Source organism: Lutra lutra, chromosome 11 (genome assembly GCF_902655055.1).
Source record: "Lutra lutra chromosome 11, mLutLut1.2, whole genome shotgun sequence".
Lineage (NCBI taxonomy): Eukaryota > Metazoa > Chordata > Mammalia > Carnivora > Mustelidae > Lutra > Lutra lutra.
This window is the reverse complement of record NC_062288.1, coordinates 15,224,505-15,250,722: the sequence shown is the minus strand read 5'-3', so window position 1 is coordinate 15,250,722 and position 26,218 is coordinate 15,224,505. Positions and strand designations below refer to the sequence as shown.

General features: G+C 40.0%; 1 protein-coding gene across 3 annotated transcripts in view; it reads right to left on the bottom strand.

The window, feature by feature from the left end:
• Window positions 1-26,218, bottom strand: part of AMPH (amphiphysin) — a 259,498-nt gene that overhangs the window by 29,921 nt on the left and 203,359 nt on the right. Inside the window, exons 12-17 of one of the 3 annotated variants that reach the window (XM_047695517.1) lie at window positions 21,776-21,892; window positions 18,331-18,354; window positions 16,286-16,309; window positions 13,469-13,501; window positions 8,028-8,084; window positions 3,853-3,978 (exon numbers count right to left, since the gene is read on the bottom strand). In XM_047695517.1, coding sequence (XP_047551473.1) covers window positions 3,853-3,978; window positions 8,028-8,084; window positions 13,469-13,501; window positions 16,286-16,309; window positions 18,331-18,354; window positions 21,776-21,892 — 381 coding nt within the window. Of the gene's footprint in view, window positions 1-3,852; window positions 3,979-8,024; window positions 8,085-13,468; window positions 13,502-16,285; window positions 16,310-18,330; window positions 18,355-21,775; window positions 21,893-26,218 lie in introns of all 3 variants that reach the window. The other 2 variants (XM_047695519.1, XM_047695518.1) reach the window with 2 other exon arrangements.

The window sequence follows — 26,218 nt, the reverse complement described above, 5'->3', positions numbered from 1 at the left end:
CATCGGGCTCTCTGCTCAGCCGTGAGCCTGCCTCCTCCTTTCCCTCTGCCTGCCTCTCTGCCTACTTGTGATCTCTGTCAAATAAATAAATAAAATCTTAAAAAAAAATACATTCTATCTTGATGAAGTCCCAAGAGTTCATTTTCGCTTTTGTTTCCTTTGCCTTTGGAGTTATATCTTGAACCATGAGAGACTATGGACTCTGAAAAACAATCTGAGGGTTTTGAAGGGGTGGGGGGTGGGAGGTTGGGGGAGCCTGGTGGTGGGTATTATGGAGGGCACGTATTGCATGGAGCACTGGGTGTGGTGCATAAACAATGAATTCTGTTGCACTGAAATTAAATATAAAAAAAAACCACATTCTATAGGATGGTATTTTTTTTTTAATTTATTTATCAGATAGAGATCACAGGTGGCTTGTACCTGCTGTTTTTGCATAGCCTCTGGGTGTCAGCAGGTACCTGAATCCTTCACAAGACTCTCCAAATTGCCTTACAATTCATAGGGAATCCAATTGTTTGATTCTCTAAAGTTCACTTGTAAGCTTTAGGAGACAAGTATTTTCAGAATGAAGAATGCTGTCAAATATTTCCTTACCCAACACTAGGGAAGCTGGTTTTAGTGATGCTTGATGGCTGTACTGTACAATTTGTTTTGTTTTTGTTTTAAAGATTTTATTTATTTATTTAGCAGAGAGAGAAAGAGAGAGAGAGAGAGAGAGAGTGCTTGCATAAGCAAGGGGAGTGGCAGGCAGAGGGAAAGGGAGATGCAGACTCCATGCTGAGCAGGGAGCTGATGCAGGGCTCCATCCCAGGACCCAGGGGATCATGACCTGAACCCAAGGCAGACACTTAACTAACTGAGCCACCCAGGTGGCTCTGTAACCATATATTTTTTAAAAAATTATTTACTTATTTATTTGACAGAGAGAGATCACAAGTAGGCAGAGAGGCAGGCAGGGGGGGCGGGGAGAAGCAGGCTCCTTGCTGAGTAGAGAGCCCGATGCAGGGCTCAATCCTAGGACCCTGAGATCATGACCTGAGCCAAAGGCAGAGGCTTAACCCTCTGAGCCACCCAGGTGCCCCATAATCGTACATTTAAAAAAATGCATGTTTAAGTTCACTCTTGGTTAAAAAGATTATAAATCTTTATAATAGGTATGGTATAGTAGATACATAATGATTAGTAACTATTTAAAGATTTTATTTATTTATTTGACAGAGATCACAAGTAGGCAGAGAGGCAGGCAGAGACAGGAGGAAGCTGGCTCTCCGTGGAGCAGAGAGCCCAATGTGAGGCTCAATCCCAGGACCCTGGGATCATGACTTGAGCTGAAGGCAGAGGCTTAACCCACTGAGCCACCCAGGCACGCCAGTAGCTATTTATATTGTTCACTGGAAAATCAGTAAGTTTGGGGTCTGAAAAAACAAAGCCTACTTATATAAGTCTGTTAAAATAAGGATAGGTGTGCAAGGTACGAGACCAAGGCCCTCAGAGAGGTGATCATGGGAGATCAACATTCCAGCCGATGTGTAACATGTGAGCTTGTCTATTTCACAGCTCCTAGCTACTGCGCAACATCAAAGAGCTTTGCTCAAAACCATGGGTGTTTTGGCATGAAGCCTTACACTGAGTAGTCTGGGCCATGGAACCAATGTGGTTTAAAAACAATTGGAAGGGGAGGTGAACCATGAGAGACTATGGACTCTGAAAAACAATCTGAGGGTTTTGAAGGGGCGGGGGGTGGGGGTGGGAGGTTGGGGGCACCAGGTGGTGGGTATTAGAGAGGGCACGGATTGCATGGAGCACTGGGTGTGGTACAAAAAACAACGAATACTGTTACACTGAAAAGAAATAAAAAATTAAAGAAAAAAAAGAAGCTAGATGAGTCACAATGGCAAAAAACAAAAAAAAAAACACTGGTGAGGGGGGTGCCTCGGTGGCCTCTGCCTTCGGCTCAGGTCATGATCTCAGGGTCCTGGGACTGAGTCCCTCATTGGGCTCTCTGCTCAGCGGGAAGCCTGCTTCCCCCACTCTCTCTGCCTGCCTCTCTGCCTACTTGTGATTTCTCTCTCTACGTCAAATAAACAAAATCTTAAAAAAAAAAAAAAACACACTGGTGAGGATGAAGTCCGTGCTACTATACAAAATAGAAACTGGTAAGAACTTTTTGGAAATGAAACGATTTCTAAATCAACATCTGAAACTCATCAGTATCTTTCTAACTCTCTTTTATCATCTGCATTTTTTGAAAAATCACATCTTAAATTTTAACAGCAGTAAAACAAAATCAAATCTATCTTTCCCTTCCTTTGTTATTTAAATATTCTTAAAGCTAAATTGGGAGAACATATCACAATCTGACCCCACATGAAAGGGCCCCTCTGCATAGACGTATGGAGATCACTAGTGAGTCTGAGAGAAAAAGCAGATGCTGGAGCCTAGAGCCTCAGCATTCCCCAATCTATGCTCCATGCAAGCAGCACTTCCAAGAGGGACTTAACCTAGCAGAACACACTTCTTCTTTTCCCTACAGGACTTGGTCCAGCTCTGTATCTCTAAATGGAAAACATGATCTTTTTTTTTTTTTTTTTAGTTATTCTTAATCTGTATTTCCCATCACTATCTTGCCCTATTATTTATTTTTCTACTCTATTAATAAACTCTAGATTTGACAGAAGACCTACCCTCTTCCTGGTAAAATAACAACAAATAATAGCAAGAAATAGAACTTCAATTTTTCTTGTTACCTAATCTAATCAATGTTATTTTGGGGGAGAGGGAGACTGTTTCTTGTCTTTGTACAGCTTCTATAAAGGCTATAGGAAATGGTAACCTGATTGAGATTCTTGGGAGATATTTTAACTGTATTTCATCAACAAACTATTTTTCATTCTCCATGAGCTGTTTTTTGTTTTTTGTTTTTGTTTTTTTAAGTAGGTTCCATGCCCAGCATGGAGCCCAGTGTGGGGCTTGAACTTACAACACTGAGATCAAGACATGAGCTGAGATGAAGAGTCACACACCCAACTGACTTGAGCCACCCAGGTGCCCCTCTCCATGAGCATTTTGAATTAAAGTTTCCTTAGTATTATCTTACACTTTCATGAATGTTACACTATCCAATTCAACATGCATGTTCCACATAGAGCTCATCCCAGTTTGTGATGCAGTGAGGTATATGGCTGTATGTAATGGGGTAAGAGCAGGTTTCCAAGCAGACAAAGGGCCCCCACCCTCTACATCCTCAAGGTCTCTCTTGTTGTAAGAGCCAACATCAGACATGATTTTGAGGAAATGGTTGTACGACACACGAATCTTTATAGATTCAATGATCTTAGTATGGGATTTCAATCCCTTGTCAGGGCTTAACCAACCTACCAAACTTATATTATGAGAAATAAATATGTAAACACAACCCACAAAGTTATGATCTTTCTGTTTATCACCTGCAGCTTGGTCCCTCGCTGGAGGTGCATCTCTAGCCATCAGAGGTAGTGCACAACAGTAACAAGGTTGGTTATTTGTGAGTTCTACAACCTACCTACCATGAAGGGGAGCATCTCAGAAAAGAATGGAAGCATCCTTTTTTGAGAATCAAGCCATGGCTATGTGACATTTCTCTCTAGTTCTTAAGATCAGATCTCTGGATATCTTCCTCTTAAAAACATAAAAAAGAACGAAGTTTCACTGTCAAAGGCACAAAGCCTATTTGAACCTGGGGAGCCATGGCAGACAAGGAAGTGATTTAGCACAAGTGAAGCATGGATGAGGAGGGAGAAATGAGATCGTGAGATGTGCAGGGCTGTGGCAGGGGAGGCAGGTGGAGGGTGGGAGGGGTGCGGTGCTCACCACTGCCCCCTCCACTGGCTCCTCAGCCTGGGTGTCCAGTCCAGAGTCCAGCCCAACAGCAGGTACAGCAACGACAGGGGGCTCCTCTGCTTTCGGCTCTGTGGGCGGAGCCTGTTCAGATTCAGCCTTTCATTGTTTTGAACGTTAGAGAAGAAAGATTCAACACGTGAACAGGTAACATCACAAAATACTGGGCAATTAAGACTTTCTTCGTCATCCTATAGGCAACTAGCTTCATTAAACCTGTGCTGGAAAAAAAGCCCCACACCTAGCATCATGAGCGCTTCACTGAAAAGTCTAGAAATGGACTCTTACTAAGCTTCCCTATAGCATCACCAAGCGCTGTTGTTTCCCTTCAAGTCTGACAAATACTTACCATTTTGGTTACTCATTGTACTTACTTGCAACTTGAAGACATCTACAAGGGATCCTGGAGTGTTACTCTCTGCTCTCTGACAGAGAGAGGCGATCCCAGGAGCTCCCCACCTTTGCCAGTTGAAAGGAAGTAGGAAGAGCTCAGAGGCACGTGGTTCTGGGACCTCCCAGCTCTGTTGACATACACTGCACCCAAAATTGAGGGCTTATCCCAATATTCAGATCAAAACACATTTATCTGCATGAATAGGTCATTATGGAGCCATTGTTGTCACTGCTCTGGCTGGGAGGCAGACCCAGCTACTTGGTAGCCACCACAATCACAGATAACTTTCCTGTTTAGTTTCTTGTTCTGTTTCTCTCCTGCTTCCAACAAATTCTTAGCTATCCATTTCCTTTTCTATAGTAAGTTAATTACGTAAAGAACTAAAGGGCGATATCCTCGCTGGTACCAATTAGACACTTCTAACTCTGTGGACAAGAGTGACGTCTTTCCATCCCACTGTGACCTTAACTCCTAGACATCCTCCAAATATATGCTGAATCAAGCCTCTGGACTCTCTTAAGCTGCGGACTTTGTTAGTTTTAAAATTAGCACTATTAAGTCACAACGGGCCATTAAAACCACCACAGCGAGTGCAGTCACCACAGTTACTGATAATGTTTCCTCTTTTTCAATTTTGACTAACATAAGCGTGTTTATTTAGCAGCACTACTTTACCAAATGGATGGCCACTAGAAGGCACACTAAGGTTCTTTCCCATGAGGACATTCAAACTGTAAGAAAGTTGAAAAGTGTTTTTCTAAGGAAGGAAGAATTCTTTAATACTGGGATTGGAGAAACTGGTTCACTTCTGTCAGATTCTTTCTCACCCGAAGCAATGAAGGGCCTCCTCTAGCTCTCTCCCTCTCATACCTGCCCACAGAGGTTGGTGAGCATGGCAAGTTCCATACAGAAGAGGTGGGGTGGTTCCACTGAGATTACAGTAAGTGAGTAATGAACAGCTTAGTGTTGGATAAATACACAAAATGTTTCCTTGTGCCCCCCACCAAACCCTCCACTGTGACTCAGGCCTTGATTCCACACTGCCCTTCCCTTTAAAGGGCATAATTAAAAAAAAAAGGACACTTTGGTAGATAAGTGTGTAGAGATTTGATACTTTTATGGGCTTTTATAACATTTACAGGGTAACCTGACACAATTTTTAAGAAAGAATGAGATAAAATTCACTCTAATGTACTTTAAGGAGTTTTTATGGGAAAAGATTTCACTTTTATTGTTCAGAAAGAATTATCTTCATAATGGAACATGGTTACAGAGCAGCAAAGAGATACCATAAGCTCTTAGGATATGACCTTACGATTTAGAAGTCAAGGTGATTTGCTATGAGAGGATGGTATCAAATGACCTACACAACAAGGATAGGAAGGGCAATTTGATAAAGCACCAAGAAATCCACATACAGAGGGCTGTCCCCCTGTGGGCTGAGTATTTAAGGAGAAAGTTTAAAGCCAGTTAAGGAGCCAAGGGAAGTTTCAAATTAGGAGTCAAATAAATATATCATTGTACATAAAAAAAATAGAGATAACTTAAAATGAAAAAAAAAAAATTTGTATCAAAGCCTGGGTTTCTTGGAAGTCCAGAGAAATTTTGAAGTTTCATATAAGGCAAGAGTAAGTAAGTGATTTTGCATAGGAGCTGAATTGCATTTGCTTGCTGAAATCAGACAATGTAACAGAAGCACAGTTTGAAGAGAACGTAGGATTGGTATGTCGTCACAAGTCACAACATTTCCCCTATACTATCGTATCACATGAGATAGTACCATATGCCTATGCAGTTTTGCAACTTTAATTTTAGGAGGACAAATATAACTCAGTGATGAGTAAGGATAAACACGATAGCATGATTGTACGTAAAATCAACTACTCCAACTTAGAAATGGAACTCACCCTTTGATTCCTTCTAAGGTAGTGTAAAATCATAAATATTTTCTCAAGATAGAAGAAAAGCAAAGGTAAATTGTGAACTACATTTCATGGAAAAATCTAAAGTAGTCCTATCAGAATTATACCCTACGTGTACCATATTTTTTTTCTACAAGTTTCCTCCCTGAACAGACCTTGCAAATGGGTTGACAGCACACCATCCCTGTTCAGGCGCGCTCGTGATCATTTCCTATTGTTTGCTGGGGTGGCGAATGTCACACATTCAAAGGAGAAATATACTCTAAATTTATTGGTGGCAGTGGGATGTCACAATGGCTTAACTCTGAGACACAGAAATGGAATTCTTCCTTTAGAACAAAATGAGCAGCATAGTCCCTGCACATTGTTCAGTATCCTCTGTCATAAGATGGAAAGCAGGCCATTGCAACTCGGTGAGATATGGTTTCACTATGATTTCCTAGTTCCTCACATGGCTTAGCTAATGTTAGCAGCATCTGCAATGCTGGGCATGACAAAGCTAAGTTCCCCAAAGGAAAGAAGGTACAAAATAAAGAACACATATCCACAGAAGAGAAGAGCAGGCAACGGAAGCTCCCACAGCAAGCTGAGGGGAATAGGAAGATGTTTTAAGAAACTCAAAAACCACTGGATGCTATGCCCAGATTTTTGCATGAGAGTAATAGGTGGGAGTTTAAATATGATCCACCGCCTTTTTTTTTATACCAATATTTCTCCATCTTTCTCTTGACTCCTTCACAACTGATAATTAAAAATCTCATCCTCCAGTGTTGGTACAACCCCTACTCCACACCCAAGCTGAAATTCAGCAATAAACATGACATGTAAGTCTCTCTGGCTCCATTATCAACACCAACATAATTTGTACTTTAAACATAAATCTTTACTTGCAGGTCACATAGACTCCACCTTTCACCTGGTTATCCAAAAGGCAAAAAGTATGACAATCGATAGTATTACAGACGTACTGGCCTTTGAGAAATCATTGAAGTAAGCTTTAAGACAAAGTTCCCAGAACTGAATTCCTAACTTAGAAGTGAAATCATCTAAAAAGAAAAATTTATTCTACTTAAATCTGATTCTAAGCTTCTAATGTGAAAGCCAGGAGCTGGGATAATTATATCGCATTCCCACGGGAAAGCGAGTGAGCTACAAATAACGCTCATGAACACCCTGTCCTGTGTAGCCTACGGCCACCAAGCTCACAAGTGACACCACTCAAGGCCTCTTCCTTCAACTTCCCCAGCAAGCTGCTGCAGAAAAGGTTTCCCATGACAAGTGCAACAACAGTCTTGTCAGAATCTCCTCTGATACCAAGAGTAATTCTGTCCGCTCCTACTCACGCCCTAGCTAAGCTTTGTCCTCGTGTCCTTTGGCAGCAACAGGGGAATCACGTCTCTAGTGCATGTGACTTCTTTCTACAACTAACACAGTGGAGGGAGGAGATGAGAAATGAGGTAGCTTCAGGCTCAAGCAGCAAGGATCTATCCTGAAGCATGAATTCTTGAGGCAATTTCATTTCCAATCCTGTGGAGTAAGTTACACTCAGGCAGAAACCTCCATGCCATTAATGGATTTACCGGGCTCCACTGAAGCCCAGAACTAGGAGACTTCTGCTTTCTGCTGGGATCACTGTGCCTTTATAAATAGAAGCAACCAAAATCAAAGTCACAGTGAGATTTCTCAGAAGCTTTCCTTCCTCTTTCCTAAAAAGAAAGGGCTGCAGAAATCACATTCTGGATATTCAAGCTCTAGATAATCTAGAATGATCACCTTAGTATGTTCAGTAGTAACTGACAACGCCCTCAAAATACACACCAATGTCAACTTACCAAGTTACAGATCATGCTCTGGTCTGTCTGCATTGTGAATAATGAAATGTCTTGGGGCTAAAAATTGGGAAGAAAACAGAAAATGAAAAATTATGAAGATTCCAGCTTAATTTGCTAAAAAAAAAAAGATATTTCAATTAGCTTCTATCAATTGTATCAATAAATACAATATAAAGTTTAAAAAGTCTTTTGTTTTCAATCAGAAATGCAGATAATACCAAAGTAATTTTAACAGTAAATGTTTTAAACAAAACTGTGAGCTAGCATGATACCACACAATAGTACAGTAAGAGTCATTTGAACAAAGGGGTAGTGACCTCAGGGTCGTTTTTGTTCTGTAGCTTCTCTTCTAGATATCTACACTAAATTAGAATTTTGTGGCTCTCAGCTACAAATTCACACTTTTAAAATGTTATAAATTCAATCTTACTCTATCACCTAGGTTTCAATCTTACTCTATCACCTAGGTGTAACTTCCATGGGTTAATAATGAGTCATAACTGAAAAAATGTTACACCATGTATTCATTGACCTAAAAAAAAAAATCAAGCTGGAATAAATCTAAGGGAACAGTGATCTCAAGGACAATATTCATCTCTCATTATGCTGGTAGCCAGACTTATACTCACCAGACAGAAGACTGAAAGAGTCTTTCCTGGTTAATCTGACCAGTTGAAGGAAAAAAAAAAAGTACCCATAGAATTTGATATCAGGGCACCCCAATAGAAAAAATGAGACAGTGACTGTTGGTTAAAGATGTTGTATTGAGGCAATTACCTCTGTTACCTCCAGAATCCAAAGTAAACAATAAAGGGAATTTCATAAAGTAAATTTAAAAAGGCATAAATCCATGAGCATAAAAAGAATGAGAAGAAAGACAAGAGCAACAACATTCTGAAACTGAAAAGCAGACAAAAGAAGTAATTTAGTGGATGCCCTCAAAATTCTGTATCCTAAGGTGATGTAGGAAATGCCAAAAACACAACCCAGTGTGTTACTCAGATCTCCCAAAGGATCAAGAATTAGAAACAGAGGGACCAAGGGAAATGGAACCTGTGTGGTGCTAAAGACAGGGACTTGGCTGGAAGTCTGTAAAAAAGCAACTGGACCTTAAGATCTTTTTCATGTATCCGAAAACCAAGCAATATCTCTTCATTGCAGCACAAGACTTGACATTATTTCCACAGAGGATGAAATATAGGCCCTCTGGACTGGGGAATGCAGAGACATATTAGGAAAGTAGCAGACTTAAGGGAGCATTTACATAACAAACTGAGAGCCCTGGTCACCTCCCTCTAACCCCCAACTTCTTTACCGTCCACCTCCCATTATACCCACCAGACAGGAGACCAGAAGAGCTAGAAATTTAACCAGCCCAAGAAAAATGCCAACAGAATTTCATATCAAGGGCTTCTCAACAGGAAAAATGAACCAGAAAATTCCAGAACAATATCTACAGTCAATGAGTTCTATCTACCTGTAAAAGTTTCTTGTCAGCTTTTGTATTGTCCCATTCTTAAATATGAGTAGACCAAGATCACCAGACATTTAGGAAGAGTCTCAAATAATAAAGGGAAAGGGTGAATAGTTTAAAAAAAAAAAGGCGAAGAAGAAGAAGTAGAAGAAACAAAGACTTTCTAGGTAGAAAAAGACCTTCAAAAATGGTCATGATTATTAATACTTCCAGAGATATAACGGAAGTGTTGTATTCATGACATAATAAGAGGATGCAATTAAAAAACAAATAGTCAACAAAAAGAGCTCTTGGAAATTTAAAAAAAAAAAAAAAAGCAGTGAAATATCTGTTCAAAGAGCTGGAAAGCAGAGAAAGATGACCAAGAAATGGAAAAAGCAAAGAAAACAACTAGAAGACTTAGAAAACAGGAGAGAAACCCCCAGTGAGATTAAAAAATATTCCCCCTCTAGACGACATAGATTTTGATTAAAAGAGCCTCAGTGCAATACATGAAATAGACTCAGACAACAGTAAATCACTGTAAAATTTCAGAAACACAAGGTAAAAAAGAGATTCTACAAACTTCCAGAGACAAAGAGAAAGTAGCATAACTGAGGGCAGAGATAGAAAGAGAGATAAAGAAAGAAGAGTTTTCTTTAAAATACCAAGAATCAAAACAATATAGTGATTCAGCACTTCCATGTATCACCTGGCGGTCATGACAAGGGCACTCCTTAATCCCCATCACCTGTTTTCCCCATCCCCCCCCCGAACCCCATCTCCCCTCTGGGAGATTGTTCTCTACAATTAAGAGTCTGTTTCTTGGCTTTTTGTCTCTCTTTCTCTTTCTTCATTCTTTTGCTCATTTGTTTTATTTCTTAAATTCCACATATGAGTGAAATCTTATGTTATTTGTCTTTCTCTGACTGACTTATTTCACTCAACATTATACTCTGGAGCTCCATCCACATTGTAGCAAATGGCAAGATTTCATTGCTTTTTATGGCTGAGTAATATTCCATTGTATATATACCATCTCTTCCTTATCCATTCACCTGAAACTAACCTAAGACTGTATGTTTACTATATTGGAACTAAAATAAAAACCTAAAAAAAGACTAATACCTATCATTTCCCAATAATTTTTAATACTTCAATCTCTATACAAATACAAATTGCCTGAAAATTGAAATTAAAATTTTGATATAAGATACAGAACTTCTAGTAGTAGACCAAAGTGATGTTGAAGTGCCAGTACAATATTACACAAAACCACTGACAATTAATGGTTATGCCCAATTAAAGACCAGCTAACAAATGAAAAAAGAACCAACAAGGATAATGACACAGCAGATACTCAGAATGAGAATACTATTTATTTTATTTATATTTATTTAAGGTTTATTTATTTACTTGAGAGAGAAAGAAAGTTTAAGTGCAGAGGTGGGGGAGGGAGTGGCAGATGGAGGAGAGAGAAACTCTAAGTAGACTCAGTACCGAGCATGCAGCCTGATGAGGGGCTGGATCTCATGACTCAGAGATTATGACCTGAGCTGGAATCGACTAGGCCACCCAGTCACCCCAAGAATACTATTTAAATAATTACATTCAAGATTTAAAAAGGCCTTTGGTAAAACTGACAAAATCCTCAAATACTAATTCAAAAAAAAGACTCTATGATCCTACTATAAAATTCAAACATGATGATGGGGCACCTGGGTGGCTCAGTGGGTTAAGCCGCTGCCTTCGGCTCAGGTCATGATCTCAGAGTCCTGGGATCGAGCCCCACATCGGGCTCTCTGCTCAGCAGGGAGCCTGCTTCCTCCTCTCTCTCTGACTGCCTCTCTGCCTGCTTATGATCTCTCTGTCAAATAAATAAATAAAATCTTTAAAAAAAAATTCAAACATGATGTAAAGGTATTGTTTGTGGAATATTTCTGTTGGAAAATTATTCTAAAAATTAGCATGGAGTTTTCATGATGATCTTAATTTTATTAAATCTAAGATTAATTTTTAAAAAGAATCAAAACAATAGTTTCTCAGTGACAACATTAGGAAGTAGAAATGGATGGAGCAACATCTTCAAAATTCTAAGGGAAAAATTATACTCTAATATGATATCTAATCTAACAGACCATTATGTATTTAGATAAAGACATTTTCCTATGTACAAGGTCACAAATATATTCCTCTTATGCATTTTCCTTAGGGAGCTACAAAAGGATGTGCTTTAATTTATGGATGAAGATGGGTTTTAGTACGTGGAATTAAACCAAATGAGTAAGATTTTTGTCTGAAAAAGAATGGACTGACACAAGGGAATGGTGAAGGCAATGCCTGGAATAGACTTAACGGAGAGCCTGTGGGAACAGCTATGGCAGCAGGCATCACCAGAGAGAACCCAGTTCAGACAGAACACTCCAGAAATTGAAACAAGAAAATTCTTCAGGAAGATGAAGCTGACCCAATGTTTAAGGTTTTCCAAAAAAACGAGGAGAGACTTATTACAGAGTATGGGACTAAATTAGTGATAAGTCCCTAAAACACTAAGAGCAAATGAACCAACAAGCAAACAAAAAAGACCCTGTGATTATTTCCTCAAAGGAGAACAGAAAGTTGGCATAAAACTAAAGGTAAACTTCATGGTGGGGGCGCCAATAATATTGATATTATTATACTATCACCACAGATTGGCTGGATGGCTATGGTGGGACTATAGCAGACGAAAGGCAGGAAGGGGAGGGAGGGAAAACTGAGAGGGGGGCGTCTGAAGGAACATTAAGTCTGCACTCTGGAGAGAGGAGTCAATAGATAATGCTTTAGAGACCAAGAAGTAGCATTAGAAGCAAGTCATGCACACACATGTGGCTGAAATCAAACAATAGGGAAAAGGAGTAAAAGTACTTACCTCTAAGAAACAGGAAGCAGAGGGGGTGTATGACAGTCTGAACTTTTTCTATAAAATGCTCTTATATAATTTTATTACTCTTTACAGAAGGTACATTATAATGGATAAACATATTTTTAAAAAATGAGAAATAAGTAACAATTCTTATGACCTGACTTTTCAAATGCGTTTTATGCAGACTGAAAAAAATGCATTATCTTCTCCCTCCATGGTTGTGTGTACCTGTATTTGGATTCAGGTATGGGTGGCCTTTATCATTTTACAGGTAACATGGGGGGAAAGTAGTCAAACTTTTAAACAAGGAAATTCTAAATGTTAAAATTAGAAACTGTTCATCTCTAATTTTGAGATAAAATACTCATCACAGACAAGCCTGTCTGAAGTCTCCCTTGAAGAGGTTTTCAGCACTTACTCCATGAGCCTGAGAGCTGCATGGTCTACACTTGCGTGGGTTACAACTGTCTATCTGTTGGGTCATACAGAATGATGGGACAGTCCATCTTGTGGCTCCTCTTCCACAGAAACCCAAGGGAAATTCTGCCTTCTTGATCAGAGCCAATCTATGGCTTCTGAGCCTCAAAGAGCCCCTGCTTAAAGAATGACTGAAGAGGTAAGGTTCAAAGTAGTGGGGCTCTTACATCAATATAAATAAGGAGGATCCTAGAAACCATTTCTACTTTCTAAGGACCCATCCCATTGGTTCAAAACAATCCCACCTCCTTTCTTCCAACAGCTGAATCTAATGGCTCTCTTGAGTCAGGAGAACTTCTCATTTCTAGTAGAGGAATCAGCCTTATTCCATGACAGGGCTAACAATATTAATAGCTACTACAGCTGGGAAGCACTTAGTAGGTGCTACTGGGCAAAGTGCTCTGCAAGCATGTCTCATTGACTCTTCACAACAATCCTACAACGTTGCCACTATTACTGCTTCCATTACTGAAAGTGGAAGTCATAGGGTCAAGTTTTGCACTGACATGCTTCAACATCACGCTCTTCTAGTGACACTGAGGTCCGTATTTTAACAATTTGTATCATTTTCAGCAGACAGAATGTGCCAGCAAATCGATCTCTTACCTGGGTGAATCCATTAAATGTACCACCAGAAGCCTAAACAGGAAAGGAAATCAAAGTATGTTATGTTTTATCATTTTTGTGGGATCAGTAAATGTCCACCAGACAAGTTGGAAAGTGAAGACCACTACATGTTTTAAAATAATACAAAAGGTTGCTGTGTATGAAAGTGTTTAGGAAATGTAAAAGGCCATACAGTATTATTTTAAATAGGCTGACAAATAAAGATTATTTTTACAAATAGTAGTATTTACTGGTGTGTGGCTCAGTGTTAACCAAAGCCCACTTTCACAATGGAGATGAAGATGATTCCAGAGAAAAACCACGAGGGGTTAAGTAGATCCTTTTTTAGGCCACTGATAGAATCCAGAAGCATCTTCAGTATTTCTCTAATACATCATTTGGATCGAAAGCTATTATGAGAGTCTATAGTTTCAGGGGACCTGGGTAGAAACATATCATGTGCTCTTACTGCTGTAGAATCACTCTAGGAAGAGTAAATTAGTCTGTTCTACATATTTTTAGTTGTTTTTAGTGTTTGAACAGTAAAAGTGAAAATAGAATAAACATAATAAATGGGATGGTAAAACAGACTCATTAGTTCCCAACACAAAAATCCTGCTTTTGTAATTGGCTTTTTGGGGTTTTTTTTTTTTTTTTTTTTTGTCAACCTATTTGTGTTTGGTCTGCACGGATTTCAAGGAGATGAGGCAAGCCTCAGAGAAGACAGTGATGGATGGATAATGAAGTAGGTGGGAAACATTAAAAAAACGGAACCTACAGGAGTCTTTGGCTAGTCTATACTACATAGTGGGGTAAGTACCTCTTCATTATCAGGCTCTATTTCTTGGTACAACAATCCATATCTCTGGTTAGCAATTTCATCTTCAGATAAATCTGAGTTGCTGATGTCACTGTCTTGGGGACTAGCAGAATTCTCGGTGCTAGCATTGTGGGAGGTTCCCAGAATGAAGGGTCTAGCTATCTCTCGGCTTTGTTCCCAGCAGTTAGCAATGGCTTGTTCCCCACATAAATCCGCTGCTAAGTCCACCTCGCCTTCAACCGTCTCTAAATGCTCCCAGCAATTATCTAAACCTTCTGTATCTCTGATAGGCCAGTGGTTAATAGGATCAAGCCAACTGGCAAATCCACTTGCTTGGCCATCTGGTATACCAGAGAATTCTAATATATCCATACTATTTACTGCCGGATCCAAGCTCGTCTGCCAGATTTGACCGGGATACGTTGCCCAAGAGTCTGTTTTTACCATCGTTGGCAAGTTAATGGTATGGCTACAGTTCCCAGTTGCTGTACTTTCAGACCCCTCTATTATTGAGTCTTCTGCCTTATGCATACACCAATCTCTCCTGTTTGCATTATTTTCCAGAGAATAATTAAACTCTGTCCTAGAATGAGCTGCCACTTGATGTTTTAATGATGAAAAAACAGCCTGATTTTCATTCCTGTCAACCCCAGGAGTATGTAACATAGCCTTATGCTGAATTTCTTCAGCATCTGCACTGCCCTGTCCTGAGTGATGTATTATATCCTGGTTAGAAGAATCTATTAAATTTTTCCTTATGTCTTTTCTAGCTAAACCACATCCCTCAGGGCTTGCATTTTCACTATTAGATACAGAATCAGTCTGGAAATGCAGATTAAAAATATCTGTGTGATGGGCAGGATTAGCTCCAGAGCCCTCTATAATTTCACAATTATTAATTACTACTTGATTCCCCTCATCTAGCCCTTGGCTTCTGTCACTAAATTCAGCTGCCGTATCTACTCTTTCTAGGTCTTCTTCTAATACATCAGTCTTATCAAAATATTTTTCATTGGTCTTTTCAATTTCCTTACAACCAATTCTTAGATCTTTCCTCATTTCCTCTTTACTAACTGCTAAGGTCTCCTGGTTTTGCTTTCTTAGTGTCTTAAGAAGATCTACTAGCCTGTCTCCTGTACTTTCACACACTTTCTCTTCAAACTCCTCTGTACTTTCTAGTGCCTTGGTATCAATAGCTCTAGTGTCTACCTTTTCACATGTCTCCACACCTGCCCACATAGAATCTTCTATCTTCTCTTTCTCTTCTTCTTCTTCTGACTGTTTAACATCTTCTTGATTTTCTTTGACCACGCCACCAGTTTCTGTGGCTGCCATCTCTGAGGCAGCTAAGTCATGAGGCTGCTCCATCTCCGTAGAAGCCATGGTGGCAAATTCAGCCTCAGGCACAGGCTTTGGGTACAGGTGTTCATTTCCACATGGAGGGGCTGGCCCCACGACATGCTCACCCTGTTCAGCTATAGTGTGCCAGTCAGCTGAAGAAGCAATTCCAGTGGATAATCCCATGTCTTGCTCTGCTTCAGAGAGACATGAAGAGCCTTCTTGAGACCCACCTTGGGTAACTGCCTGGTTGACACTCTCTGTACTACCATCAGGGCCCCAAATAAATGCACCTAGGTCAATCTGAGATCTTTGAATTTCTTCGGCCAACCCACTGTCTGGAGTTTCCTCCATGATCAGGTTACACAGGGAAAGACTTTTTGAAGAGGCAGTCTTTAAAGTATGCAGAATAGCAAAGGGAAAAAAAAAAAAAACAGAAGATGAAACAGATCATGGTAAGATTTGATGAGAAACGCAAAGCTCTTCAGTAGAGTAGCACCAGTTAAACAAAGCTAGAGAGCATTTAAATTAACTGTCTTAAGGTTAAATCTGCGATTAGCAATGCCATGAGAAAAAAAAGCTCATTCTAGATAATATTCACGTATATAATACATATTAAATATTTTTTAAAATCCAGAATGTTCTGGATATTTACCTACCGGCTGTACCAAATCAGTGCTTGTCTGTATGAATTAAAAAAAAAAAAAGATAATCAATAATAATAATAATAATAATAATGGGTCAAAAGAAGAAAATTCTCTGGCACATTAAAATCCCATGCTGTCCAGAGTTAATACTCTCCTGAAAGATGCAGCTTCTACTGGTTTGAGATTAAATTTCACAACTTGTTTTGTGACTGGAATGAGTTTTGTGCCAATACTGCTTAAGACCACACAGTTGAAACATGAAGAAAGCCTCTCTCATTTTCTAGTTAACAAAAATGTTTTAGGGCTATTACAAGACTCCTGATTTAGCAGACTTTGAAATGCAAAGTTTCAAATAAATAAGCAAACCCGAGAACACCAGAATAAGACCAAACCCTAGCAGCCACAAAAGTACACAACATCATGTGCTCCGACACAATATCAGAATAAATCTTCCCCCAAACTCACCCCATTCTTGCTTCTGCCTCTGAGGTAGTGTTTATATGGAGGATGATCTGTTACTCACCACTCTGGATGATTCTCCTCATGTTCTCCCCCACCCTGCCCCCAGCCTAGAAGCATTATCTGCACATAAACGAGCAATACGGGGAGACTGAGAGGATCAAGAAACAGCATTTATGTACAGGGAGCTAGAGTTTTGTGTTTTTGTCACTGCTACTATTCTTAGCAGTTTTGTCCTCTGAAAGGACCCATGATCCTTCTAGATGATACCTCCATCCTCACCATACCATTCCTAGCTAGGAAAAACTTCAGCTCAAGATATGAAATAATGGAATAACAAAACATTAGCAATGTCCTCTTGATCATCAAGACCATTAACACAGAATTCAAATGTGGCTAGAATTTAAATATCTATGTATCCCTCTTTGTGATTACATAAGCAAAGCCATCTCACAATAAAAGATGTTTTCAATCAACATTTTTTAGGTGTTCTCTCAAGAGCCTTCCATGATGCTTCAAGGATCCTAAGTAGTGTAGTATAAACCCACTCCTATGGAAGGGAAGGGAGCAGTCATCTCTGTGTTTTGAGGGACAAGAGTAGCAATGTCACTTTAGAAGATTAGGCCCATGAATAGCTAGATCTAGAAAAGTTTCCTATTGCTGTCTCACTAAAAAAGAAGTTATCATGAAACTCAATAGTTGAGTTCTGAAGACCATGTGACCAGAGCTTTTCTAAAACAGGGTAAATGCCCCGCCTGTGAGGGGTGTGAGTTTCCATATGGGTGTGGTCATCTCTGAATCCACATGGGTGTGCTGCCACCACAAAGCTCTGTTCCGCATCTTTTCCCCAAATTCTAACTTCTGGAAGTGCTCATCCTCACCCATCAGATTAGCTGAATACACACCATTACTAGTAACGGCTACCTTTTATTGATCTGTACTGGATGTGGGGCTAAGCACTCTAAAGATACTATCTACTTCATTCTCACACAACCCTCTATATAGGCATCCTTACCCTTATTTTACAGATGAGAAATACAGAGACTGATGAAAGGCAAGTCCATAAATGCTTAAAGTCATATTTTTATAAAAGGTTGAGTCTGGGCTCAAATCCAGGGCTGTCTGGCTCTAAGGCTCAAATTCTTATTGAGGAAGCTTCATTATCACAATAATAGAAAAGAAGTTCCCCGTGCAGATTAGCCTGCCCCTTACATTTTCTCATCCATGTTTTCTTCTGTTCTATTTAAAAGCAACAAAAAATGTGCCCGCTCTTTGCTACAACATCTCCAGTAGCCACTGATAACCACAGGAAGAAGCGCAAAGGGGCGTAACACCAAATTCTTGCTTATCCAGGACTCTAGTACACTTACACTCTTTTCCTCACCATTGTTTCCAGGTGCTGGCAATGCTTGGAACCATCAGGGAGCTGATGATTGCTCTAGGGGACTACACTGTCATTAAAATGTCTAGGTCTTCTTCCCACCACAGGTGAATTAAAATATAACATTAAATATATAAATATATATTTAATATAATTAAAATAAAATAAATGTGTGGGAATCCAGATACATCAAAATACAAGCTTTTATTACTCTTACCGTCCATAGGTCCCAGGGCAATGTCTGAAAAGAGATAAACAAAAATATGGTTAGCATACAAATCCCACGCATGTAAAAAATACTGAGGTGACCAAATGTCTTGAAGGAAAACATCTGAAACACTGAGCACAGCACTGTTCAACAGAACTCTGGTGATGCTGATGCTCCATGTCTGTGCTGTCCAATATGGCAGCCTCTAGTCACATGTAGCTACGGGCCCTTGAAATGTGCCAGCGTAACAGAACCAAATCTTAAATTTTACATAATTTTACTTAATTTGAATTTGGATAGTCAAATGTGGCTTGTGGCTACCATACTGGACCCCAGAGGACCAGTCAATCTGCTTTTCGCTCTACAAGTTGAAAGCTATATCTGGAACATGATGAATGGGTTTACTTTAGCACTTTTGTGCATACCCACACATGCACACACACAACCCCATACATATACACAGTTAAATGAAGTACAAGGTATCCAGATATTAGAGTTTCTCACATCTTTTGGGACATGCAGATCTGAGTCATTGCTAATACTGCCCCTTCCCCTCCCACCACCATATCTAAGAGGTTGCATTATGATCAGTTTGATGGTAAATGAACCCCACAAAAAGAGTTCTTCAATACGATGAGTTAGATGATAACACAGCTCAACTAACAGATAATCAAGCAAATTAGCAGGGTGCTCCCTAAGACATATGGATGAATTAGACTTACTGCTGGCATTTTTAATTATCAAGCTCATTGATCCTGGGGAATGGATCCAGATGGTTCAAGTGATTTCTGCTGTGTGTTTGGGAAAGTGAGGGAGACCTCTTTTTCTCATTTCCTTTGTGATTGAGAATTGCTGCCAAAGCCACATCCTTTTCTGTCTTTGCTTTTGTGACTGGAACAGATCTGTGTTTATGCACTAGTTTTGAATCACTAAATGAGTGGCAAATTAGGAAGCCTGGTACTCTAAGAATCTGGGAGTTTCCAGATGGGGTCACAGAGGTCTCATTAGGATTCTGCACTACAGAATGTGGGCTCTGTGGTTCTGAGTGAGCCCACCCCCCCACCCATCGATCCCCCAGTCTGGATCTGCTCAGACTGTCCGGCCCCAGCCACCCAGCATCTCTGTGCAGCCTGGCGGGTCTCTGGGTTAGCAACCACCTGTCAATGACTAAGAAAGGAGATCAGAACAGCTGCAGGGAAAGCCATAGTTATTTGCATGTGGACTCCTGCAACTAATACACACTTCCTGATTATACAGATGATTTGGGTCTTCTTGCTTCCAGGCCCCTTAAGAATCATAGTCCCTAGAAGCTGGTATTTTCTCCAAAGGAAGGCAGCAATGTGAAATGGCATGTATATCAGTCCTCAGGATCATGAAAGGATGTGTTAACTCCTGTGGACACTGTGGAGATCACAGGTGAGGTGTTCTGCTAGCATCGAGAACATTCATTTAAAACTCTGGGTCAGGTGATGGGTAAGGGAGATCATTCTGAGGGAAGGAGAAGAAAGGCCAGCAGAGTCTAATGGCTCTGTTCTTTTCGCTATTGCAGCCTCCGACTGTCCTTGGTGAAAAGGAGATGTGATTAGAGAGGCTCACAGAATGATGTTGCTATGAGTTGACTCAATTAGAGCCACCAGGACCAGGGGCAGTGCTTTTCCTAACTGCAATGATGCATTTTCTTCCAAAGACTTTTGAAGGTTTAATGGAGGTCATTTTTTTTTTTAAATTCTGAAAGAATCTTTGTTCTAAATCTACACAGAGTTCTATGATCTGTGGATTTATTTAAACATGAGTTGATACAAAAGAGACTTCTCTCTCGATTCAAACTCACAGACAGAAATACTGTGGCATCTTATCCACTGACCACAACAGCATTAACTGCAGAGACCTGCCTTCTGCCGCTAGAGCAGTGAATGCTGGAGAGCATGGCAGAGGAAGGTCCGTGAATTCTGCACGACAAAGAAGCTCCGACAGGGAAGTATTCTGAATGAGATGTGCATTCATTTCCTGCTCTCCTTGGCCACCAAAGCAGAACCTCAAAACTTGCTGACAATTATTATGTTAGCGATTCCCAAAGTAGATCTTAGAGTACATTCCAATGACTGTTAATAAACTTTCGTTAAAACAGATTTCTGTGGTCAAATTTGGGAAACTCTAAGTTAAACAAGTCTACGCAGTTTTTTCTTTTAATTGTAGAACACCTTGGAAGCTTTACTATTCCAATGCATATCGTGACTCTCCTTTTAAAAGGGAGTTAATAGAATTTTCCCAAACATTTACCTAAGAGACCCATTTTTTGCAAAATAACTTTAAGGCTAATATCTGATCTGCATACTAATTACTTGCTTTATTAACATCTCAGATTTTTATTGTTCCTATATTAAAACAGGGAGGCCTTTAAAAAATATTGTTCCTATATTAAACAGGGAGTCACATTCTGGAATAAAGCATGGATTAGGAGAAGCTTATTTATCTAGGTTTATGCTAAGGTTATTATGGTTTAACTATAAGGTATCAGAAGACTTCAAGACTGGAAAATTGAGTGAGGTCTCAATTCTCAACTTTAGTTTTTTAATACACCTTCATTAATTAATTTGAAATATATTCTAGCATCTTTGGATTTGCCCAAATTTAAGTGTGAGCCTCCAAACACATCAAAAATATGGATATAAACAATTTCTTTTTAGCCAAATTTTGAGTTAACTTCCTTTCATGAGCATAGGCAGTTGTAAAGGACGTCTACTGCTGACGAATCATCCAGAAGTCATTACCAAGCCCACTTCCAAGATCCCTCTGCTGGAGAACACTGTGGCGATCGCTACTGAAGTAGGGAAATGTTGAGGGTGAGGAAATGAGCACGGACAAGCTGGATAAGCAAGGCCAACTCTGGTCATAGTCAAGATCACATTAGGGAAGCTTCTGGAATGTGGAGGAGGACAACGTCATCGAGTTCAAAACTACCAAGACTGGAAAGCATTTCTGTTGGGGCATAATTTCAATGTTATTTCTAACATGCTTTAGTGTACAAAACGTGAGGAAGGAAAGTGGAGAAAACAGTAAGATTAAGTCCAGAGCCAAAAGAGCTTCATTTAGAGAAGCCAGAAAATGTACCAGTCAAAGCTGAACGCTCTGAGGGCAAACTAATACTGACAATAATACTGACAATATTACGGACAGTAATACTGACAATTACTCGCAGATGGAAGATTCCTGGGCAAACTGGAATGCATGGCTATCCCAGCTCTATGTACAGAGAGAGCTAATTGTGGGGGGAGCTTTGGAATGAAGGTCCTTTTTCTACCTTTCCTTCCCATTGGGTGATGTTTGTCAACTCCAAAGAAAAGTAAATAGTCACTTGCAATGGACGGGGTTCCTGGACAGGCATCAGCTGTCTTACAGAGCTTATTCAAGTTTATGATATGGCACCCCCAACACGAGAACCGCCACTGGATACCTGCGACATGGGGGAATGGGTCACTCCAGCAGAACCTGGAGGGGCCACCTCAGGCTTAAAAGGGTCAAAGTCCAGATCCAACAATGTCTCCTCTTTCTTCACCTCAGGGACTTCATTCTGTTAAAATGAAACAAAAAATAGTGTGAGACTTTGTGATTTAATCCATGTATGATCCTCAACACCACCGAATATCCCCAAAGCAGGCTCTGATAGTTTCCAGAGTTAACTTCCTTTCATGAGCATGGTGAGGCAGCTTACCCATAAGCTCCCAGAGTTACCAGGAAATGTGATGAAGGGGGAAATAATCAACTCTGGACAGCTACAATCTAAGACACCCAGGAACGTGACCTGGCTTTTAATTCCTCTCCTTGTCCTGGGGCGCCTGGGTGGCTCAGTGGGTTAAAGCCTCTGCCTTCGGCTCAGGTCATGATCCCAGGGTTCTGGGATTGAGGCCTGCATCAGGCTCTCTGCTCAGCAGGGAGCCTGCTTCCTCCTCTCTCTCTCTTTGCCTGCCTCTCTGCCTACTTATGATCTCTGTCAAATAAATAAAATAAAAATTAAAAAAAAAAAATCTTCTCCTTGTCCTGGTCTGAATCCAGCCAATGAAGAGAATGTCTGAGAGGTATGTCCTGATGCCACCAGTATCCAAGGACTCCCCTTTGCTAGTTCAGAAATCTCCGATCAAGAATTACAGATGATCAGATGGCTTGGATCCATTCCTGTAGCCCACGCCATAATATCCCCTGTGTAGTTAGTATGTAAAAAGGAAGGGACACAGTCTATTGTGACTACATCCACCTGCCTCATGCCCTTGGAGGGACCCTGTCCTTTGATCTAATTATTGTATGATCATTCTTCATCCATAATGCTGTTGGTCTCCACTGTGTATATGAGGGAGGGAGGGCGAAAGGGAAGACATGGGGAAACAACCATGTCTCCCAACAGCCGCTGGAAAATAATATTCATGGTTTAGAAAGAGGTAAAACAAATAAGACCTAGGATAAGAGTCCTGCTATGATAATAGCAAAACATTTAAAATACTGAACATTAATATTTGTTCACTTATCATGATATTAAAAAATAACATGGGCTTTGAAGTTAGCCTAACCCTGGCTCAAGTTACATAAGAAGGGTCAGAGATGAAATAAAGTCTCCATAAACTACCATGGTGAATAGAACTGGGTCAGTTTTCACAGAATCAAGTTACATGTGTTTAATATTTGATATAAGCTTCAATTTTGACCATCTTTTACCTAGTAATTGAAAGGTCACAATCATGAATAAAGCACATATAAGAATAGGGATGTTCAGAGGCACCTGGTGGCTCAGTCGGTTAAACGTCTGCCTTTGGCTAAGGTCATGATCTCAAGGTCCTGGGATGGAGTCCCACATCAGGCTCCCTGCTCAGTGGGGGGCCTGCTTCTCCTTCTCCCTCCCTCTCTCCCTTTCTCTCTCAAATAAATAAATAAAATCTTTAAAAAAAAAAGAATAAGGATGTTCAGAGAAAGATCTTATTTATTTGTTTGTTTATTTTCTTTGAGAGAGAGCAAGTGCACACACATGAACAGGTTGAGAGGCAGAGGGAAAAGGGAGAGAACCCCAAGCAGACTACACACTGAGTGAGAAGCCCCACATGGGGCTCAATCTCATGACACTTCTATCATGATCTCAGCCTAAATTAAGCGTAATTAATATCAATCATAGACATAAAATTTAAAACTGTATGTAAAACTTTGAGATATAAAAGATAATACTTTTTTTAGTATCCATACTCACTGGAGTAGGAAATCTGTTTCGATATCATGCTACAGGTTTTGAGCTATCTACTTTGCAGCATAATTATTCTTAAACACTTTTAAAATTTCACAAGGATAATGCTATTCTGAGATCCCTGTTTCTTTAATAATTACAATCACAAAACTATCAACAGATTCCTTCGGCCCCTATTCAAATCTGCATCAGTTCTGTTTCTCACCAACATTTATACTAAGACAAATCATATTTTTTTGTGAAATTCTGTGAATACCTATATTCATTCTGAATGTGCTAGACACTGTTCTGAGAACTTAATATATATAAATATTAACTCAGGTTAGGGCACTTTGCTGCCGTCTAATGATAACAACCCCATAACACTGTTATTGTCTTCAAAGAATTACCTTCCTAGAGTCCTCAAATGTATTTATTTCACTTTCATCATCTAATCCTTACAAAATTCTGGGGTAGTGGCATCATTTCTCCATCTGGGATGAGGACAATGGGCTAAATGAACTTAGCTACTGTCCTGGTTCCCTCAGCTGTAGTGCAGCTGAGGTAGGACTGAAACAGCTGGATGCCTTTGACTCTGATGCTATTCCAGACTGCTACTAAGACCTGGTTCCCCATCTCTCAAAAGGCACCCTGAGACCTGCAGAGGAATTCCTGACACTCTGTAAATGCTTCATAAAATATTAACCCCTCCAAATATGTCCATTAATCCTCCGTGAGCATAATGGACCCCCCCTTAGGAACTTCAGATGGGAATTTAGACATCAGGGATGAAAAGACTATATGGAGCTATGCTTAGACTTTGCGATGGATCTGGGTTTACACACAGTTTTGCCACTTGCTAGCTGTGTCTCTCTGGGCAATTAGTTCAGTTTCTTTTCTTTTTTTTTTTAATATTTTGCTTATTTATTTCAGAGAGAGAGAGAGAGAGAGCAAGTAGGGGAGAGGGAGAGAGAAGCAGGCTCCTGGTTAAGCAGGAAGCCTGATGCAGGACTCGATCCCAGGACTCTGGGATCATGACCTGAGCCGAAGGCAGATGCTTAATTGACTGAGCCACCCAGGCACCCCTCGTTCACCTTCTTTGAGCCTCCATTTCTTCATGCATAAAATGTGAGTGATACAACCTAGCAAGAGTACCCTGAGTAGTAAAGACAAGGAATCCACCGTATATACTATATAGGAGATACTCTAAATGGAAATGGAAGCTACGTGGTTATTAATTATATTGGTAATGAAGTGTGTCTGTGTAAAACCACGGTCTTCAAATATCCATAATACCCGTGTGGCTGCCTTCAAAATGTGCTGTTGGCGTCTTCAAACTCAAATTCTATTTGGTTTTGCACCCTGAATTGTTGAGTGTTACCCTTAAGGCATTCACATCAAAGAGTAGTTAGACAGAACTACAAAAAGAACAAAAAAGGAGTTGCCTGGTGATGTAATATTCCCTTATAAAATGACAAATCTGTCATTACATGTTGAATCACAGTGACATGTAATTTCACTTAACATTATAAAAGAAAACTAATCTCTCATTCCTTCTACCTGTGTTGCCATTAGAATAGATCTGATATGGTCCCAACATTCTTAAGCTCTTGTAAGCTAGAGCTTAAGTACTGTCTTACCATTAAAAGTCTAGAAGAGGTAAGGGCACCTGGGTGACTCAGGCTGTTGGGCATCTGCCTTTGTCTTGGGTGATGAACCCAGGATCCTAGGATCGAGTCCCATGTCCAGCTCCTTGCACAGTGGGGCATCTGCTTCTTGCTCTCCCTCTGCCTCTTGCTCACCCTGCTTGTACTCTGTATCTCTTTGTGTCAGATAAATAAATAAAATCTTAAAAAAAAAAAATTCTAGAAGAGGTGACCTAGAATGTGCTCTTAAGAAAGAAGACTAGATGTATAAACCAAAGGGGGAAAATATCCAATGGGAAAATCCTACCAATTATAATAATCTTCTACACTATATTTCATGAAGTGTCTTCCACTAGGAACATCTAAGCTTATATCTGAAATACTGAACTTCTTCCAGTAGAGGTGTATCATTTGACCATAATCTTTATGCCTACTTGCCATGGCCTCCTAATGGATGGCATTTACTTCCTTATCCCTTGCCTTGGGGATGACCATCTGTCATTCTTCAGCCAATGGTTGTTAGTAAGTGTCATGCAAGCAAAGGCCTGAAATAGGCTTGCATGGTTGACTTGCTTTTTTGTAATCCTGCCACTCACCATGAAGAGCAAAAGCTTTGGGGCAACCACTGGTCAAGGAATGTGGGAGACACAGGGAGTGCATCTGGGCACAACATGACTACCTTTCTCAAAACCCATGTTAAAGAGAAATTCTTAAAATTGGCCAGAGAAAAAAAATTTATTACTTCACAGAGGAAAAGACTAAGAATAATAGCAGATTTATCACCAGGAATAATGCAAACAAAAAGATGGTGAGGCAATATCTTTAAAGTACTGAGAGAAAGAAACTTAGAATTCTGTGCCCCTTGCAAATATTTTTGAAAACAAAAATGAGATGACTATTTGTTCATACATAAAAAAGAAAGAACTCACTGCCATCAGATCCATACTACACTAACTTGAAGGACATTATTCAGCCACAATAAGTGATACTAGATGGAAATATATATCTATACAAGGAAATGACAAGCGCCAAAGGAATGAGAAATAGT